At 46.0% G+C, this 21,731-nt stretch overlaps 1 protein-coding gene and 1 long non-coding RNA gene across 2 annotated transcripts in view; one reads left to right on the forward strand and one right to left on the reverse strand.

The window, feature by feature from the left end:
- The window catches only part of LOC121153686 (zinc finger protein 850-like), a 277,443-nt gene that overhangs the window by 211,577 nt on the left and 44,135 nt on the right, over nt 1–21,731 (forward strand). The window contains exon 10 of the mRNA XM_040976382.1: nt 6,500–6,504. Within this exon, the coding sequence (XP_040832316.1) occupies nt 6,500–6,504 (5 nt within the window). The remainder of the gene's footprint in view (nt 1–6,499; nt 6,505–21,731) is intronic.
- On the reverse strand, nt 1,634–6,402 carry LOC121153690. Its single transcript, XR_005883437.1, has 3 exons — nt 6,324–6,402; nt 4,890–4,981; nt 1,634–1,890 (listed from the first exon to the last, which is right to left on the reverse strand). It is a non-coding gene; the product is annotated as an uncharacterized LOC121153690 (long non-coding RNA).

Here is a 21,731-nt window from a genome sequence, read left to right on the forward strand (position 1 = left end):
GGCTATGGTTGCTTAGCTCAGCCTGCCTCCCCCTAACCCAGCTCATATACAGACCAATGGTTTCTGTAGCCCTGCCCAGCCTAGTGTACCAGTTCTCACACCGCCAGTGGGAGCTGTGGCCCAGCAGGGGAGCCCCCACAGTCCTCTACCAGGCTTGCATTCCCCGATTCCCAGGTCTCACCTGTGCTGGTGGGTGTTGTGGCTAAGTCTGGCATGGCCTGCCTCACCTCAGCATCAACCAGAAGGTGCTGCTACCTGGCTTGGCCCAGTCTGCCCCCCGTTCCAACTCATGCTGGCGGGTGCTGCAGCCTAGCAAAGCCCAGCCAGCTCCAGGCGCAGCTCTAATAAGAACTGGCTGGCATTGTGGTCCAACCCAGTCTATCCACTTGTGCATGAATGAGCCAGAGGAAGTATAGGCTGGTTGGGTTTTGCTGAAGCATAAACTGGCAGGTGCTGGGACTGAAAGCAGGTCCTGTCAGATCAGACCATAGAACTTCCTGGAAAATGCAAAATCCAGGGCTGGGAGCGGGCCCAGGAGGGAAACTGTGGATACCGCTCTAATAGGGTGCAGCTCCCACTGGCAAGCATGAGAACAAGCACTGGGGGCAGGCATGGCTCGACATGCAGCTGCACCTGCTAGCATGAGTGTGGGCTGGACAGTGGGGTCAGCTGGGTTCAGCTAAGCTCCAATGCCCATTGTGGTGTATGATAACTGAATGAGATTTAGGACAGACTAGCACACCAGCATGCACAGGAACCAGGGCTGGGGGTGGGCCTAGTGGGAGTTTCTAGGTGCCACTCTGACTAGGCTGCAGTTCCCACTGGTGTATGTCAGGGAAGAGTGTGTGGTGGGTAGGGTTAGGCTGAGCTGCAGCATCCACTGAGTTGCATGTGACTTGGGGCTAGGGACAGAACTGATCAAGTGATGCAAACACCAGTGTGTGTAGGCTGATATGGATGATGGACTGAGTTGGACCTCACACTGGTTGACACACACAGGAGTCACTTCTGGGGTCACCTCTGGCAAGGTTTCTTTGGGAACTCCAAAAACTGGGTCACTGGACTCAGACTTCCAACCACGTGAAAATCACACAATATGTGGTCTGACTGGGAAGGGCATGTGTCAGAACTGGGTCTCCACGGTTGCCTGTGTAGTGGACAGCATGCCCAAATGTTTATGGGGAACATGACAACCAGTTTACCGAGGCCTGAAGATGATGTCTAGCACTATAGAGGGCAGAACAAATTAGACAGTTCTCCCAGACAACAATCTGGGAGAATCTAGACTCTAAGGTAAACTACATCAGCCAATGGACCTTTGAAACCACTTAAACAGTGTCCTTGGAACATGCTCCATATCGGGGACCCTGGCATGACACCGGGCAGCCTTTCCCCATTCCTGATGCAGTTGGATTGCTGGGAGCGGCTCTCTACCCTTCTCTCTCTACTTTCCCAGGATATCGGAAGAAAAAAAGAAGATGGAAAGCAGTTGTCTCACCCACTTCCCCCATTCCTCCGCTTTCCCAGCCTAACTTGTGGTTCACATGGCCATGCATCCCTCTCGACTATGTAAACATCATCAAAAACAAAATAAAATGAATTTATTTTTTAAAAAATAATTAGTTAAAAAAAAAAAGGACCAGAACTTTCATCCAGCTATGCTTATTTCTGCACATAGAAAAAAATCAATGGAAGAGAAAATACAAATCCTGAGAAGTAGATTCTCAGTTGTGAGAAGCATCTGCATTCTTAGATAACTTTACCAAGTGAAACCAAGTTGCTATAGTTTTCCAACATCACATCTTTGTACAAATTCCTCTGCGAAGGATTCAGGCATTCCCACTCTTCCTGAGAGACATCTATGGCCACATCTCGGAACTTCACCAATCCCTAAAATAAGAAATCACAGCACTGTCTTAGAAATTAAAAAGAAGCATCAAGAAAGAGAGAAAAGATTAAAAAAGTGGCAAAAAGAGAGAAAAGATTAAAAAAGTGGCAAAAAGAGAGATGCTAAAGGGTGGCACTGTAGGACTCTAACCCAGGCACTCTGGCATGGTACGCTGGCACTCTAACCAGCTGCTTAACTGTCAGACCAAATGCTCACCCTTCTGCCACACTGTATCCAGCTTAAATTTCATGCTCAACTAGTTACTAAATGTTATATTCACTCTCCTTGAGTGTATAGATTAAACCTATGACAGAGATCTAAAAGAATCAGTATTACTGGGGCTGGAGTAGTAGCCTAGTGCCTAAACTCCTTGCCTTGAATGTACTAAGATCCCATATAGATGCTAGTTCTAATCCCGGCAGCCCCACTTCCCATCCTGCCTGTGGCCTGGGAAAGCAGCTGAGGATGGTCCAAAGCCTTGGAACTCTGCACTCATGTGGGAGACCCAGAAGAAGCTCCTGGCTTCAGATCGGCTCAGCTCCAGCTGCTAGGAGAGTGAATCATCGGACGGAAGATTTTCCTCTCTGTTTTTCCTCCTCTTTGAATATCTGACTTTGCAATAAAAATGGATACATCTTTAAAAAAAAAAATCAGTATGATTGAAGTAGGAGACCTTCTTTTTTTTCCACTCCTCTCCCCCCGGATTTACTTCTTTATTTGAAAGTGAGAATTGCAGAGATATGGAGAAAAACACACACAGAAACAAGAACAGAAAGAGAGAGAATATCTTTCATCTGCTTGTTCACTCTCCAGATGGCTGCTACAACTGGGGCCAAAGCCAGAAGCCTGAGCTTCATTTGGGTGGAAGGGGCCCAAGCAGGGCCATCCTCCTGTGCTTTCTTGGGCACTTCAACAGGGAAATAGCAACCAAGACACAAACTGGCATGCATATGGAATGCAAGAGTCAAAGGCAAAGGCTTAATTTGCTAGGCATAATGTCACACAAATGTGACCTAAGTCTAACATATTCTGTTCAGTCTAACACTGGAGTTTGGAACTGGTGATCATCTATGCTTCTGGAACGATTTCTATGCCAACACACATCATATCTCCATCTCATCTTCATGCCTCATAAAGCAGAAAGTTGTTCTGCGTAGTGAGATGACACAACATCATCTCCTACACCTAACAGGGAGACTCAAAATTGTGAAAGCATGGATTTCCCACGCGTGATCTAACCAACAACCCTGAGGACATCACTTCTCAAGAGGACACCTCAAGTGGCAGAGTGGTGGCTTGCTATTTTCCCCATGATCTTCATGCCACCGTCCTCCTCCTCACACTCTCCTTCTTCCCTAACATATAATGGTATAACCTCATCAGACTACACCACATATTATCTCCCCCTCTTGTAACATCCGGCTTCTTGTGTCTTAGAAATTTATGCTCCCGATCCGTGTCACTATCTCCAATACTATTAACCTGTACTTTCAGTAACTGTAAATATCTCTATGCACGTCCTGCTAATGGCATGGCCTCCACATTTTCTAGCCTCCTCTATGTCTATGACCTTGTGAAGACAAGCCGCACTCTAGTTCACGCATTCCTTTTACTGTACTAGTCGTTAGTTCTGTTTTTTTTAAGATTCATTTGCTTAAAAGGCAGAGTTACAAAAAGAAGGAGAAAGAGAGATAGAAACATTGATCTTCTGTCCACTGATTCAGTCCACAAATGCAGGGCTGGGTCAGGCCTAGGCCAGGAGGCAGGAACTCCACCCGGGTCTTCCACATGGGTAGCAGGTACCCAAACACTTGGGCCATTCTCTGCTGCTTTTCCAGGTGCTTTTACAGGTTGTTAATTTGAAAGTGGGGCAGCTGGGACTCCAACTGGCGCCTGTATGGAAAGCTGGTGCTGACAGGTGGCAGTTTAACCACTAGACCACAATGCCAGCTCCTCTAGTGAAGATCCTATCATTAGCACAAGCTGCAACATCTCCAAAATTTCAAATGGAACTCTCCCTGGATATCTTCACATGACTGTCACTCCCTCAGACCTCTTTTTTTTTTTCACTTCTTTTTAAATCAAGGTTTGTTTCTTTGGAAGACAGAGGGACAGCACTCACACCTGCTGGTTCACTCTCCAAATTCTGACAACTACTGGGGTTGAGCCAAACACTGCAGCAAGGACGCTGGAACCCAATCCAAGTCCCTTCTATAGGTGGCAGGACCTCAGTTCAGCTAGCAACTGCTGCCTGCCAGGAGTCACGTTAGCAGGGAACTGGAAGCAGGAACAGGGCCAGAACTCGAACTCAGCCACTTATATATGGCAATGTGGCAGCATCGCAACTACCAACTATCAACTGCCCGGCCCTCATACCCAACTTAACTTTCATGTTCAACTAACCAATTTTATAGTTACTCAACAATTTTACTCAAAAGAAAACTATTTTCTGCTCTCTCTTCTTCCCGGTAGAATATTGAGCAAGTGGGAGGTGTCATGATCTGCTCAGTAGGTATATAAACATTGGTTGTACAGCAGCAGAACGAAAAAAGAAGACCCTGAACCTCTGCTACCATCATTTATTCACCCACTAGTAAGTTATGTACAATTCTCAGTAAAGCAACAATGTCAGGATAAAGAATGCAAGTAGTGGGTCCGGCACAGTAGCCTAGTGGCTAAAGTCCTCTCCTTAAATGCGCCGGGATCCCATATGAGCTCTGGTTCATTTTCTGGCTGTTCTACTTCCCATCCAGCTCCCTGCCTGTGGCCTGGGAAAGCAGTAGAGGACGGCCCAAAGTCTTGCAGACCCTGCACCCGCATGGGAGACCCAGAAGAGGTTCCCGGCTCCAGGCTTCGGAATGGCTGTTGCGGCCACTTGGGGAGTAAACCAGTGAATGGAAGAGCATATTCTCTGACTCCTCTCTGTAAATCTGCCTCTCCAATAAAAACAAAAATGCAAGCATTCATATGTTGAATTAGAAAGAAGAAAACATCAACTTACATGGTCCATGGCTTGGCTTATTTTAAAATCAAATGTATTGTTTAATCCTCTTGTTTCCATGTCAGAAGAAACTCCATCCACAAAAGGTGCTGCTGGGTGACAAAAGGTTCAGGGAGACATGAATTTGAGCTCCCAAATGCTAGGTTAGCAAGACACTTTCTTCTTTCAGATGCTCTACTTCCAACCCCCGAACACACAAACATAAGAGCAAGAATTTGTACAGATCCTCGTTCTCCGCAAAACCACAAGAGAACTCGGCTATTGCAGAATGAAGAAAAACGGGACCATGCCCTTCACTAGCCGGGACTTAGTTAACCAGACTACTGCTACATTGATGAAGCAGACAGGAGCAAACTGCTCATAAACATCTCGGACAGACTCTCACCGCATTTAGAGAAACATGGAAACGAAATGAACACAATGAGAAGCAAAAAAAATCAGGTAAACAGAAAGACCCCCACACCCGATGCAGTGGCATTTTCAAACTTCCAAGGCTAAAACAACACAGATGAAAGAACGGAAATAAACTTTTCCAAAGCCAATTCAAAATACCTGAGGCTTTAAAGTACTCCCAAGAAGTAAAGAATCAAAAGTCTTTTAGTAACAAATCACAGGTCGGCGCCAGGGCAGATCTAGCTTAGCCCCCACCTGCTTTCTCCCACAGGGATGCAGTTTTGAATCACGGCTGCCCCACTTCTGACCCAGCTCCTTGCTAATGCGCCAGGAAAGATGAGGACGGTCCAAGCGCTTGGGCTCCCACACCAGCATGGGGGACCTGGAGGAGTCTCCTGGCTTCTGGCTTCCAGCAACTCAGCTACAGCCTATATGGCCACTTGGGTGATGAACCAGAGGATGGAATTCTCTCTCTTCCTCTCTCTTTTTCTCTCCTCCTCTGCTCTATAACTCTGCCTTTCAAATAATACCAATATTGATACTAAATATAACTCTTTTCTAAAGAGCAAGTCTCAAAACCTTGTTTACTATAGCCTAATCTTTGAAAAAGAATATTAAAAAGTACACATTACATGTGGCTTTTCTACATGTAATAAAAAGAGAATAGAGAATGAGTAATAGAGAGAGAATGAGTCAGAGAGAGAGAATGAGTCTCCAGCTGCCTAGATGCCTGGCTGTGCACGCCTCAGCAGAACCATTTGGGCTGTGACTTTCTTTCATTTAAGCAAACGGGGTTCACCAAACAGGCACCCACCACGGTCAGGACCCCAAACTCCATTCCCACAAACGGTCCCACACACAATCACAGCGTCGCAAAGCTCAACAATCGTGCTCCCAGCAGAGGCCACAACAGCCGGCCACCTCGGCTCAGCCGAGACCCCCTCACAACAGCACCCCACGGCTGAGGGCAGCTGTCGGCGCTCGGAGGCCTAAAGCCACAGCACTCCTACTCCAACACCCGGGTAACGCAGCCCTCCTCACCCTCAGCATCCTCAGGACCGCATCCCGCTCAAGCTCTGCCTCGGACTGCAGGCGAGGACACCGAGCTCCGAACCGGCCTCCTCCGCCGGTCCCGTCACGCCCTCAACCCGCCTCTGCTGCCCACGGAGCAACTACCGGAAGTGGCTTTGGGCACCAGTGCCCTCTGGGAAATGTAGTCCGAGTGGCACCTGGAAAGTCCTCTTCCCAGCATCCGTCAGCAGCAAGGGGGTTATCTCAGGGTCGGCGATGCCACCTAGGGGATCGTCTGTGGAATCAGCAACTTCAATTCCTAAGGACGGATTTCAAAGCCGACGCAGTGGTGGCTCCTAGGCCCTCAAAGCGAACCGCCATGTACCCTGGAGGGGATGGTGGTTGCCTGATGCGTAGGGATCTGAACTCCGTCTCTGAGCTTGTGACACCCACAGTGAGGGCTCTGGCTGTGGAGAAGTGTGAAATCACACTGTTTGGAGAGCATCGGAGGGAGTTACGGAGCCGTCCACCTGCGTGAGCTGAGCTTCTGCTCGGCCACGTGAGGGGTTAGACATGACGCGGCTTAATACCCTCTGAAACTGGGATCATACGCTTTTGCAGGAGCTTAGCGGGCGTAAGCGAGCCTGTGTGAGGATGGGTTTGACTGAGGCATATGAGTGCGAGCTGAGTTCAGATCTTAGGAACCAATAAGTGAATCGGAGCCAGGAGTACTGAGATGGATGCACTGAGATGGTGTATCTATACAGAGCAGTGGTGTGAAATCATTTTGTGTGTTTCACTGCCAATGAGACCAGAATAGACTTAGGTATAAATGGAACAATAATAGCTTCTGGTAAAGATCTTCTTGGTCAGGTGTTGTGAGGTGCCTTGTGCTTCAAACTGCCATTAGGGGTGCTCGCTTCGACAGCACATATACTAATATTAGAACAAAACTGTCACTGTGGGTGAATACTGAGTGAAAACATGAAAATGATAGGGCTGGGCCCAGCACCATAGCCTAGCAGTTAAAGGCCTTGCTTTGAATGCCCAGGATCCCACAGGGTGCCAGTTCTAATCCCGGCAGCCCCACTTCCCATCCAGCTGCCTGCCTGAGGCCTGGGAAAGCAGTTGAGAATGACTCAAAGCCTTGGGACCCTGTACCCACATGGGAGACCCAGAAGAGGCTCCGGGCTCCTGGCTTTGGATTGGCTCAGCTCCGGCTGTTGTGTGGCCACTTGAGGAGTGAATCATTGAACAGAAGATCTTCCTCTGTCTCTCCTCCTCTCTGTATATCTGACTTTTCAATAAAAATAAATAATAAGAAAAAAATTAGAAGGCTACAATATCATTGGTCACCACAAAAAATTTGAAAAATAGAAAAATGTCTGGAAAGTTAAAAATCTTATTAGCATTACCCTCTACTATGTAACACAAGTTTGTGGCTTAAAAAAAGTAGCTAATTATGCTGGTGTTCGGGATTTGGGTGTTTGGCTGGCCTGAATGGTTCTCCTGATCTCATTCTTGCATTAGCTGTCAGCTGTTGCATTGGTACCACCCGACTATGTGGCAGCTGTTGCTGTCAGTTGGTCCCCTCCCCCTCCAGGCTTCTGTCTTCAAGCAAGCCGGCCTCAGCTTTCCGGAACGCAAGTGACCTCATGCAGAAAGAAGACAGGAGTAAAAGCTGCAAGACCATATTCTATTCTTTTTTTTTTAATGTTTTATTTCTTTTTTAAAAGATTTATCATTTATTTTTATTGGAAAGGCAGATAGATATACAGAGAGGAGGAGAGACAGAGAGGAAGATCTTCCATCCGATGATTCACTCCCCAAGTGACCGTAATGGCTGGAGCTGAGCCAATCTGAAGCCAAGAGCCTCTTCCGGGTCTCCCTGGTGTCTGCAGGGTCCCAAGGCTTTGGGCCATCCCCCACTGCTTTCCCAGGTCACAAGCAGGGAGTCGGATGGGAAGCAGGGCTGCCAGGATAAGAATGGGAATCCATGTGGGATCCTGGCACATTCAAGGCGAGGACTTTAGCCGCTAGGCTATCGCGCCAGACCCTGTATCCTATTCTTTAGGGCACATCACAAGGCCCTATCTAACCAGCCACTGCCTAGCATCTGAGGATAACAAACTTTCCCTTTTCTGAGAAACATAACATAAAAGCTGACCCTGACCTCAGTTTTGTGATATATTCAGTGCTTCCATCTTCCCAGGGCTCTTAGAGAAGAAACTTAGGGAAGGGGGAAAGGAAACAGGGAGTGTAGGAATCACTCGGAGCGGAGATTGGGTAAACTCTAAGAAACTCAACTCACAAATTATCATAATCTACCACACACATAGAGGTAAAAGGGAGCTGGGTGTACTGTTAACCCTGCTTAGGAACAGGGGAAAAGGACAGGTCACTGAGAGAAGGGACTAGAAACTTTCTTACATTGACAGCAGTTGCCTTGAGGTGACAGCTCTGGAGCACATCACAGGATTCCCAAGGGAGATCCTGAGGCCAGAGCACTTCCTACGGCTCCGGTCTTCCCAGGACACTGGCTCAGGACCAGGGCCAACTCGGAAAGCCTCATTCCAAAGGCAGTTTTGGGCTTTTCCGCTTGTAACGCTGACTCTACCACTTCAAATGCCTGAATCCCCTTCTGATTCTCACTGCCCGGCGTGTGAGGTTCACATGGCAATAAAGCACGAGGAAGAGAAAGAAGAGGGAAGAGGAGGCAGAATCCAAGAGATACAGCCTACTGTTGGTACGGATGCTCACCCCAAGGGCGGACCTGAAACCCCAGGGCAGAGGTGCCACGCCAGGCTTCGCTGTGTAACACGGACTTCTAGGGGTGTCATCTCAGGCAGGCGGACCCTCCGAGAGACCCCCAGAAGAGCTCTCAGACCCAATCCTAAGCCCAGGGTTGCAGAAAGGAAGCTCTATCCTGTTCCACAATGTCACTGAATTACGATTCTCTTGCATCCAGCAAAGCAGCGCTGCTGCCTTAACTCCACAGTGTCACACACCTCCCAGTGAGGACCAGCCGCCCCAGTGGCTCTGCCTCTAAACCGGTACACACCCCGACCCGCTCTGTCATCGCGCACACACTCCTGCCTCGTCACAGCCACCCAAGACTTCACACCTGACACCATACACGCGCCTACAGATGTAGGGCTTTGGGCTACACACGCGAGTCTCTTGTCCTGACAGCTGGGTACTTGCTCACCTGGAGCGCCTCCCGCGCCCAGACTCCAGTCAGGGAGTCAGTTAAGTCTCAGCCGCGAGAAAGCGAAGGAAGAAATGCCAAAGCGGCGCGGGGCTTTGTGGGAAGTGTAGTCCAAACGTCGGAAAGGCCCGGATGTCGAGGAGCCCGAAGCGTCGCTGAGGCTCCGGGGGCTCGCAGCGCACGGAGTCCTGGGAGGGACCGTCCGCTCCCGAGTGCGCAGGCGCAGGCTGCCGGTGGCCGCCGGTGAGGCGTTGGGACCCTCCTGCGGGGCTGATGGGGGGACCCGCGGCGACGGGCGAGGACAGAGGCGGGATCCCGGGCCACAGAGAGAGGAAGGAAAAGGGAAGCCAGGGCAGGGAAGGCAGCGAGAGTCCGGGCCCCAGAAAGGGCGGAGAGGGAGCGCAGCAGCTGGCGGCTGGGAGCGCGGGCCGCGGAGGGAGGACGGGGCCGGGAGGCCGGGGCAGTGGCCAGCGCAGCACCGGCAGGAAGGTTGTCTGTTCCCCGAGCGAGAGCCCAGCGCTGGGAGCCGGACCTGGCACCCCACAGGCGATCCGTTCTGGGGCCTTTTTTTGTGCCTGTCCTGGCTTGGAGGGGGCGGCGGTGGCGTTTTGTTACTCTTTATAGCAAACAATAGCAAACTGATTGCTTTAGAAGTGATAGGACTCCTCTCTGTATATCTGACTTTCCAATAAAAATTAATCTTTTTTTTTTTTTAAAGTGATAGGGTCTTCGTGTATGTCAGTTTTAAGTTAGGTGCAAGTGATTTGTGTTGGGGACTGTAATGAGCTTTAAGAGAAGGGGGTTGTAAATAGAATTTTGTTACTTTGTGTAAAGTATGTTATGGGCTTTGGAGATTCTGCGTGCTAGCAGGCCTGCATGATGAGTGACAGCTGAATAGGTTTTACTTTTGGAAGCTGTCTGCGCAATCCATAATGACTATGAACGTGACCCATCCGTGATTCACACACAGTGCTGGAGATACTACGTGCTAAGTAATTAGCATATACTCTCCGTGGCTTTTTTTTTTCCTAAGATTTATTTATTTTTATTGGAAAGGCAAATGTACAGAGAGGAGGAGAGACAGAGAGGGAGATCTCCCGTCCTATGGTTCACTCCCCAAGCAAAGGTTGGAGCTGAGCCAGTCTGAAGCCAGGAGCCAGGAACTTTCCTCCTGGGCTCCCACATGGGTGCAGGGTCCCCAAGCTTTGGGCCATTCTCAGCTGCTTTCCCAGGCCACACGCTAGGAGCTGGGTGGGAAGCAGGGCTGCCAGGATTAGAAATGGCACCCATATGAGATTCCGGTGCCTTCAAGGCAAGGACTTGAACCGCTACCTCACTGGGCCCTACTCTCCGTTTTTTATGCTAAATAGTTTGAGTATGACAGCTAAACAAGTAAAAACAAAGTACAAGTTTTAAAGTGGAAGAGGTAAAATAATTTTCATGTGGGGAATCCATACTGACTGAGAAGTAACAGGTTGGAAAGGATGGAACGCCATTGAAAATACAACAAAAACTTCCTGTAACTGCCACTACAGATTTTCTATTTGGGTGGGTCATCCAACTGCTGTTGGATGAATTCCTGGGAGCCTTAATCATTTCACTACAGTAGGAAAAACTTTTAAATCCATTGAACATTTAAAGATCACTCTCATAATAGCCATTTAGATAAATGCAGTATAAATCAAGCCTGTTTTAAAAGCAAAAAATGTCTCTCTGGTGAAGGGGCACATGATTCGTTCCCTCTCTAATTCCCCAACCTCTGTTTTGTCTTCTCTTTCTTCTCTGTAGGTGGATTATCTCCAGCTCAGATGGATTGGGAGCTGAGAAAGGGAAGGCATGTCAAAATGCAGGGACAGGTGGAGGCTGACATGACTGCTATCGTTATCAGGTAGTGTGCCTCCTCTGAGGCGGCCTGCCTGCTGTCGGAAAGCTCCGGCTGCCTCCTCACTTCTTCAAGGCATGTCATGGCACACGCGCTCTGGTGGGTATAATTTATCTGCTTGGCTAGGATCCAAGAAAACTGAGGCAGCCTTCATCCATGGACTCCGAATCTAGTGCTCAGGTGAGAATTAGCTGTCAGTTTATCCTCCCAGATCCTACAAATACGTACATTTTAGCCAAGAATTCATTCCAGCTTTTGATGACTAGTGGTATTCCTAGTGGTATTAAGGTAGAAGGGGATCCCCACCCCCTTTTAACATTTTTTTTTCTTGGAAAGGTAGAGATACAGAGAGAGAGAGAGAGAGAGAGATCTTGCATCTACTGGTTCACTCCCCAAATTGCTGCAATGATTGGAGATGGGCCAACCTGAAAACCAGGAGCCTGGTCTCCCAATAGATGCAAGGGCCTAAGACTTTGAGCCATCCTCTGCTAATTTCCCAAGTCATATACAGGAAGCTGGATTGGAAGTGGAGCAGCCGGGACATGGATCAGTGTCAATATAGGATGGCACTGTTGCAGAGGAAAAGTATGCTATGCTACCGTACGGGCCTCCTTTTATTTTTTATTTTTTAAGATTTATTTGTTTCAAAGGCAGTTACACAAAGCAAGAAATAGTGAGGTCTTGCATCTGCTGTTTCACTCCCTGAATGGCTACGACAGATGGAGCAGGGCCAGTGTGAAACCAGGAGCCAGGAGTTTCTTCCTGGTATTCCATGTCAATACAGAGGCCCAAGGACTTGGCCCAATCTTTGCTGCTTTGCCAATCCCATCAGCAAGGATCCAGATTGGAAAGTGGAGCATTCCTCCATCTGGACCCCATATGGGTTGCCAACATTGCAGACGTTAACCCAGTCCATCCCTGTGCCAGCCCAAGAAGACCCTTCTTTAGGAGGAAAAGAGAAGGACCCATGCTCCTTTGTCCTGGACAGTGCAGTTCCAAAACTAATTTACTTCCCAAAGAGACATTGTTCTCCCTCCAGGTCTTCAGCTTCTTGAGGACAGGGTTGATTTAATGCTAGCAAAGCTGTGGCCAACGGCTTTACAAGATCCTATATTAGGGCCTGACGTGGTAACCTAGTGAATAAGTTCTCGCCTCGCACGTGCTAGGATCCCGTTATGGGCGCCAGTTCTAAACTTGGCGGCCCCACTTTCATCCAGCTCCCTGTTTGTGGCCTGGGAAAGCAGTTGAGGACGGCCTAAAGCCCTGGGACCCTGCACCCGTGTGGGAGACCTGGAAGAAACTCCTGACTCCTGGCTTTGGATCAGCTCAGCTCTGGCTTTATGGCCATTTGGAGAGTAAACCAACATGTAGATCTCTCTATCTCTCCTCCCTTTTAAATCTGCCTTTCCAATAAAAATAAATAAACCTTAAGACCTATTTTAGAATGAGGGATTATAAGAATTTTATTTATTCAGGGCCCAGTGCTCAGTGCTAAATCCTCACCTTACACGCATCAGGACTCCATATGGGCACCAGTTTGTGTCCGGCTGCTCCACTTCTCTTTGAGCTCCCTGCCTGTGGCCTAGGAAAGCAATGGAGGATGGTCCAGAGCTTTGGGACCCTGCATTCGTGTGGGAGATCCAGAAGAAGCTCCTGGCCCCTGGCTTCAGATCATATGAACTCTGGCCATTGCAGCAAGTTGGGGAGTAAACCAGCGGATGGAAGATCTTTCTCTGTCTCTTGCACTCTGTAAACCTGCCTTTCCAATAAAAATATATAAATCTTCAAAAAATTTTATTTCATTCAGCTAAGATCTTTAGTATGATAATAGAGGTTGAGGCAAAATTGTAAATTTCTATCCCATTAAAAATGAGTTATGATAGTAAAAACCCAGAAGTTTGCAGGGAAAATATTAATAAATCACAAATAATTCACATTGTGTGTGTATGTGTGTGTGTGTTTACTCAGAACTTTGGGGGCTGGCACTGTGGTGTGGTGGGTAAAGCATCAGGATCCCACATGGGTGCTGGTGCCAGCCACCTCGAATCAAGCTCCCTACTAATGGGCTTGGGAAGTGGTGGAGGAGGGCACAAGTCCTTGTGTCCCTGCACCCATAGTGGAGACCCAGAGAAAGCCCCTGGTTCCTGGCTTCAGACCAGCCCTGTTCCCTCCAGGCCACTGTAGCCATTTGAGGAATGAGCCAATGGAAGGAAGATCTCTATCTGCTTTCTCTGTGTAACTCTGCCATTCAATTCAAAAAATATTGAACCAGCGCGTACATGGGTTGCTGGCACCTTAGGTGATACTAGTCCCCAAATAAATCTTAAAAAAAAAAAAAGTTTGCACAAAAAAACTTCACTTTCTATCAAAAAAATATAAAAAATGAGGGCAGTGATGATAAATTGCATGATACATTAGCAAGGACACATTAAAAAACAAACAAAAAAAACCACCAAGGGCCTGGCATGGTATCGTAGTGGCTAAAGTCCTTGCCTTGCACATGCCATGATCCCATATGGCGCTGGTTCTAATCCCGGCTGGTTCACTTCTCATCCAGCTCCCTGCCTGTGGCCTGGGAAAGCAGTCGAGGACGGCCCAAAGCCTTGGGACCCTGCACCCATGTGGGAGACCTGGAGGAGGTTCCTGGCTCCTGGCTTCAGATCAGCTTATCCCTGGCCATTCTAGCCACATGGGGAGTGAATCAACAGACAGAAGATCTTTCCTTTCTGTTTTTCCTCTATGTAAATCTGACTTTGCAATAAAAATGTTAAAACAAACAAACAAACAAACTGTAGCAAAACTCCTTAACATTTTATGCAGTTCCATTCAATTTCAGTAATACATTTGAACTTAAAGTTCTTACAAGAAAAATTGGGGGGGAATAACCCTTGTAAATGCTTAAATCTGTAATAACTACAAGGTGACTGTGACAATTTACATCATGAAATGATCTATGAAGTCCAAGTTTACTCAAATGTATGAAGAAGGGGCTGGCACAGTGGCATAGCAGGCTAATCCTGTTTGATTGTCAATTTATTTTCTCACTGTACCACCTCCTATCTAGCTCTCTGCTTGTGGCCTGGGAAAGCAGTCGAGGACGGGCCGAAGCCTTGGGACCCTGCACCCATGTGGGAGACCTGGAGGAAGTTCCTGGATCCTGGGTTCGGATTGGCTCAGCTCTGGCCGTTGTAGTCACTTGGGGAGTGAATTAATGGATGGAAGATCTTCCTCTCTGTCTCTCCTCCTCTATGTATATCTGACTTTGCAATAAAAATAAAATAAATCTTTAAAAAAAAAACTAGAGCCAAATTGTATACCATTTAAATAGGGCAAATATGAAGAGATTAGAATTAATGGTATTTCTTGGGATGACAGGTATTCTTACCTGTGAATAATAATAGTAAAAATAATATACCATTAACAATAATATTATTATAGCGTTAGAGGAGGCAGCTTAGAAGTAATTAACAGTAGGATACTTCACAAAGCAAAGATCGTTTTTGGGCCCAGCACGATGACTCAACTGGTTAATTCTCCACCTCCAAGTGCTAGCATCCCTTATGGATGCTGGTTCCTGGGTTTTTGAAAGATTTATTTTTATTGCAAAGGTACACTTACAGAAAGAAGGGGAGATGTAAGGAATATCTTACACCCACTGGTTTACTCCCCAAATGGCTACAACAGCCACAGCTGAGTTGATCCAAAGCCAGGAACTAGGAGCTTTTTCTAAGTCTCATGCGGGTGGAGCAGTTCAGATAAGAACCAGTACCCACATGGATCCGGCACTTGGAGGTGCAGGCTTAGCCATCTGAGCCAACACACTGGCCCTGTGGGCACTGGTTCATGTCCCAGCTGCTCTATTTCCCATCAATCTCCCTGGTTATGACCTGGGAAAGTAGCAGAGTGGCCCAATGCCTTGGGACTCTGCACCCATGGGACCCTGGATCCAGAAGCTCCTGGCTTCAGACTGGCCCACCTCCAGCCATTGTGGCCTTTTAGGGATTGAAGCCGCAGGTGGAAGATGTTTCTGTCTTTCCGTCTCTCTATATCTGCCTTTCCAATAAAATCAAATCTTTAAGAAACAAGATGGTGCTTGAGGGGAGAGGAACTGGTCCCAGATCCAGCCTGCTGCTCCAGAAGCCTGTATCTCTGGCTTTGGGAAAAAAAATGGGATTTGTCCTGGTCATTCTCCCTAACCCCTCACATTTATGTAAGGATATCCCAAGTACAGAAGAGCCCCAAAGTAGACCATTTTAATTGAGTTGTGTGTCATAAGATGTGTGTTCTCATGTGGATTTTTTCTTATCTTGCTTTTACATTCTTAGGAATCACCCCTTTTCTAAAGAAGACAATAGGAAGACTGGTAACTCTGGAAAAATCTTAAAACCATGGATCAGGTGAGGTAACTGTTCCTCTTTCCTTTCGGAAAGTCTAGTTTTGTAAAAGGATATCTGGGGCCTTTGCCTTTCCTATCCTCAGTCCTCTCACCAATCTCCAGGCTAAAACCCTCCTCCGCCCAGATGGGACCAGACTGGTTTCTGTTTCCATTTTTTCGTGTTTTTTCCAAACATTATGTTAAGACAAAAATATACTTCCTTGAATTAAGTGGGAGTGTATTACGGCGTAACCCTGTCTTGTATAGTTACAAATGGCATAAGGCTCTATGACAGCCACATTGCTGCGTAATGATGGAGGTGAATTGATAGGTTGATTTTAGATTGAGACTTTGAAGATGTAACTGGCAGCTTATACAAAGATGTAAGAATCCAGTTTCTCTTATCAGAAATTATTCCTAAAAATCTCAAGCCTTTCAAACCTATTTTTTTTCTGGGATACTAATATAGATTTATATTTTTAATTTTTTTCTAGTTTTATATTTAGATATAAAAATCAATGTACATACATAGACCACCATATGGAACTATCACTCTGGGAATAATCCTGTTTTGGTTTCAAAGACATTACTGATTCCTTTTCCTTCAGAAAATCAGTCTCTATCTGAACCCATTAAATTCCGGTGGTCGCCAGATACTGTGGTGGTTCTTTTCTCTTTGTAGACTCTGTCCCCTGTTCATCCCATCATTACTTTAATGATGTACAAATACTTTAAAGCCTAAACTTCAGAGAATCAGAACCATATATCCAGCCTCCATAGCGCATAGATACTTCGCGTACGTATGTGAGATTTACCTCATGATCTCTTTCTCGTCATCCTGTGTTTGGGGGAGCCCCAGCCCTCACTCCTGCTCCCTCAGGAGTTAATGCAGTGATGAGTCTTGCTCCTCACACCACAGTGCCTCCACCCCAACGATGCCGTCTGTATGAAGCACTTCCCATGGAGACCGAAAGCTTCATTTCATTTCCAGTTCTTCAAGTGCTCCCCCTTGCTGCTTGTTTATCTTGGTGTTTCTTGTGCTTTATGGTTTTACCTTTCTTTGTTGCAAATATATAAGTTTATATAAAATTTACTATCCTGGACCTGATGCCATGGTCTAATGTCCTTGCCTTGTATGTGCTGGGATCCCATATGGATGACTGTATCCCAGCTGCTCCACTTCCCCTCACCTTGGGACCTGGCACCTACGTGAGAGACCAGGAAGAAGCTCTTGGCTCCTGGCTTCAGACTGGCTCAGCAACTGTGGTTGTGGTCACTTGGGGATCATTGGACAGAAGATCTTCCTCTCTGTCTCTCCTCCTCTCTGTATATCTGCCTTTCCAATAAAAATAAATAAATCTTTTTTAAAAATCTTATTTCAAAAATGAAAAACAAATAATCAACTAAAAAAAAGTAAAAAAAAAAGTAAAACAAAAAAGAAAACCCTGTCATACTCTTTCAAATAAATCTATATTTTAAATGTATGTACTTTTTTTTTTTTTACTTATTTGAGACAGAGAAGAGAGACAGCTCCTATCTGTCCGCTCTCCCAGATGGCCGGCAATCTAGGCAATAAGGAACTCGATGTAAGGGATTTTTTTCTCATGTAAGCGTATGCTGCATTGAACAATGTGATGCACTAGTTAAGTAGCCTCTAACAAATTCTCATATATTAAAATCCACTTTTTTGCATTTTTCTTCTTTCAGAATTTTTTAGTGTGCCTTTTGGATTTTTTTAACCAGTAATTTCAAAGTCTGTTTAATTTCTAAATATTTGACAGTTTCTTCAGATAGATTCCTGTTACTGATCTCTAGTTTAAGTGTTCTGAGCATACTGTATGTGACTTTAACCTTAAACCTATGGAGACTTCTTGTATAGCATGTAGTGTGTTTGAGCTTAGTGGCTAGCCTGTGTGCCTCTGTAATGAATTATATTCTGGGAACAAGTGTTTAGATTAGGGGGTAAGAAACCTGAATCCCACATTACAATATCTGGGGTCCATTCCAGCTTCCTGCTGATAGAGGCACTGGGCAGCAGTGTGGCTGGCTACGTAACTGTGTTCCTGCCAGCCCTGGGGGACTTCATCCGTTCCTGCCCCCTCTGGCCCTTACCCATTCCTGGCAGCTGTGGGTATCTGAGGAATGAACCAGTTGATGAGCTCTTGCTCTTTCTATTTCTCTGCCTCTCACATAGTAAATTTTAAAAGTTATATTTGCAGTTTTCTTAAAAAGTATATTCTGGTGTTCTTGGGTATATTCTCAGCGAAATCAGCTCGCTTGGTTGTATTGGTTACATTTTCTGGATCCTTACCAAGTTTCAATCTATATCTTATAGCAATTATTAAAAGAATATAGTTGTAATCTTCATTATTTTCATTATAAGTGCCATCTTTTCTATTTTTTATTTTAGTTCTGTCCAGTTTTAATTGACAGATTTTAAAATTATTTTACATAATCATATTTGGGATTTTTGGTCCTGCCATAAAATGATCTCATCATGAAATGCTAACTTTAATCTCTGATAATAGTCTTTATTCTGATCATATCCAGTTCTTCCAGCCTTTTGGCTGGATCAAATTTTCAGAAATTTGTTTTAATAATTCTTTTTTTTTTTTTTTGCTTTTTTTTTTGTTGTTGTTAATTTATTTTTATTGGAACGTCAGATATACAAACAGGAGGAAAGATAGAAAGGAAGATTTTCCATCCAGTGATTCACTCCCCAAGTGGCCATAAAAGCCATAGCTGAGCCCATCCAAAGCCAGGAACCTCTTCTGGGTCTCCCACATAGATACAGTGGCCCAACGCTTTGAACCATCCTCTGCTGCTTTCTCAGGCCTCAAGCAGGGAACTGGATGGGAACTGGAGCAGTCAGGGCACGGATCAGCATGCATATGGGATACCAGCATGTTTAAGGCAAGGATTTAGGGACTGGGCCATTACATCAGGCCCTTTAATATTTCAATTTGAAACCCTCCCCTGTGGGTGATTGCAGAGACCAAACACCTGCTTTACTGTCTTGACTTCATCCAGGCTTCTGGGCTCTAGCTCTTGCCTAACTAGTTGTGGGTGTCATCCAAAGATAATGCCCAAAGTGTATTCAAAGTCCTTGGACTGTCCACCTGGCTTTCATCTTGATATTTTCCTGCTTCTCTTCCAGGTATCGTTGCCCTGCACTCTGTCTTTTGCTTCTTCAAACTAGTAAAACTCTCCAGTTTTCTCCTGAGTTTCATTTGCCACACATGGTGCCTGCCTGGGACCTGCACACAGACTAAGAATGTATACATTGGTAATTCTCTGTTCTGTTCTTCCAAGTGTAGACCCTCCCCTCTAGTACATGTCTGTTTAGGACACTTTGCAGCACCTTCAGAAAGTTGGTTTTTTTTTTTTTTTAACATTTATTTCTATTTTTTTTTTACAAAGTCAGATAAATAGAGAGGAGAGGAGACAGAGAGGAAGATCTGCCGTCCAATGGTTCACTCCCCAAGCGAGTGCAACGGCCAGTGCTGCACCGATCCAAAGCCAGGAGCCACCACGCTGGGCCCCAGAAAGTTGTTTTTGATGTTTTGTTGGAGTTAGTTTTTGTTATTTACATGGACAACAGTCTGGTAAGACCTGTTTAGCCATTTTGAAGTATTCTCTTATTTTTTTTTAATATTTATTATATTTTTATTGGAAAGTCAGATATACAAAGAGGAAGATCTTCCATCTGTTGATTCACTCTCCAAGCAGTTGCAATGGCCATAGCTGCATGGATCCAAAGCCAGAAGGCAGGAGCCTCTTCTGGGTTTCCCACAAGATTGCAGGGTCCCAAGGCATTGGGCCGTTGCTTTTCTAGACTACAAGCAGGGAGCTGGATGGGAAGCAGGGTTGCCAGAATACAGTCCAGCATCCATATGGGATCCCAGTCCATGCAAGGCAAGAACTGTAGCCACTAGGCTACTGTGCCAGAGAAGCATTCTTTGTTTTTTTCTGTTCTTATTTATTTTTTTTAAAGATTTATTTTATTTGTATTGCAAAGTCAGATATACAGAGAGGAAGATCTTCTGTCTGATGATTCACCCCACAAGTGACCGCAACGCCCAGAGCTGAGCCAATCTGAAGCCAGGAACTTCCTCCACGTCTCCCACGTGGGTGCAGGGTTCCAAGGCTTTGGGCCGTCCTCCACTGCTTTCCCAGGCCACAAGCAGGGAGCTGGATGGGAAGTGGAGCTGCCAGGATTAGAACCGGCAAATGTATGGGATCCTGGCACGTTCAAGGCAAGGACTTTAGGCGACAGGCCACTGTGCTGGGCCCTTTTTGTTTTTAGAGGGAAGGGGAAAGCACCTCCTGAGAGCAAACTGGGAAGTGAGGTGCTACTTGAAAGGAGAGAGGGAGAGACACTCTCTTGGAACATTCTTAAACCCTCTCCCCAGTAAAACAAAAGCTTCCTTTCTATGTGATATTGACAGATAGAAAGACTCTCACTCCGTAGGTTACTTTCCAGATGCCTGCAATGTTCAGAGCTGGGCCATGCCAAAACTGGGAATTCAACTGCAGTCCTCTGTGTGGGTGCCAGAGACCCAGTCACCCAGGCCATCACTCGCTGCCTCCCAGGATGTACTTGTCTGGAATGCAGCCAGAGCTCCAACCCAGCACTTGGAGATGGGATACAAGCACCAGCTTAGCCATTAGGCCAAACACTTGCCCCTCTTCATATTCTGGTCAACTTTACTGTATATAGGTTATGTTACAATAAGGTAACTATTTTAAATGTTCAGTTCATTAGCTTTAAGAGGCATTTCATTCTGTGTAATCATAATATCCAAGAGTATAAATTTTCAGTACTCCAAAATTTTCCCAATGTTCCCAATGCTTCACTCTTAATTCCCAGACTTGAGTAATCCTGTGTCGGCTTCTGTGACTAGAGCTTAGTTTTCTGGTTTCTAGACTTTCATACAGCTAGAAGCATTAAATACAGTCTTACTTTATCCACAGGTTATGTGTTCTAAGACCCCCACTGGATGCCCAAAACTAGATAGTTCTGAACCCTATATTAATTGCTATTTTATTTGTATACACACACACACACATATACACACACACAAACATATACAAACACAATGTTGTTTCTGTCAGAAGCACAACCTAGCATGACTTTCTCTTTCCTTTAAAGCAATTTCATAGATTGAAAGATGCATTTGTAGTGTAGACCTTAGCAACCTTAGATTTTTTTTTTTTTTTAAGATTTGGTTATTTATTTGAAAGAGTTACAGCAAAAAAGAGGGAGAGACAAAGATCTACCATCTGGTGCTGGTTCACTCCCCAGATGATCACAATAGCAAGGGCTAGAATGGATCACACTGAAGCGAGGAGCTGCTTGCAGGCCTCTCATGTGGGTAGCAGGGGCCCAGGCATCTGGGCCATCTTCTGAGGACATTAGCAGGGAGCTGGATTAGAACTGGCCCGGCATAGTAGCTTAGTGGCTAAATTTTCACCTTGCAACCGCTGGGATCGCTGTGATTCCGTATGGGTGCTGGTTCGTGTCCCGGCTGTTCCACTTCCCTTCCAGCTCCCTGCTTGTGGCCTGAGAAAGCAGTAGAGGATGGTCCAAAGCCTTGGGACTCTGCATGTGGGAGATCTGGAAGAAGCTCCTGCTGCAGATCAGCTCAGCCCCAGCTGTTGTAGCCGCTTGGAGAATGAACCAGCAGATGGAAGATCTTTCTTTCTGTCTCTCCTTATCTCTGTAAATTTGCCTTTCCAACAGAAATTTTAAAAAAACGTGGGGTAACCAAGACATGAACCAGGGCACATATGGGATGCCAGTATTACAAGTGGCACCTTCACTTGCTATACCACAATTCCAGCCCCTTTTTTCTTTAAGTAGGTAGTTTTCATCTTTTCTAAACAGTATATTTCACGAATTTTCTTTGTCATTCATGAGTTGCCACTATTAAGTAAAATGAAGGTCCCTTGAACACAAGTAGTACAACATCA

This window comes from Ochotona curzoniae, unplaced genomic scaffold, assembly GCF_017591425.1.
Source record: "Ochotona curzoniae isolate NIBS_2020 unplaced genomic scaffold, NIBS_Ocur_1.0 contig_2699, whole genome shotgun sequence".
NCBI lineage: Eukaryota > Metazoa > Chordata > Mammalia > Lagomorpha > Ochotonidae > Ochotona > Ochotona curzoniae.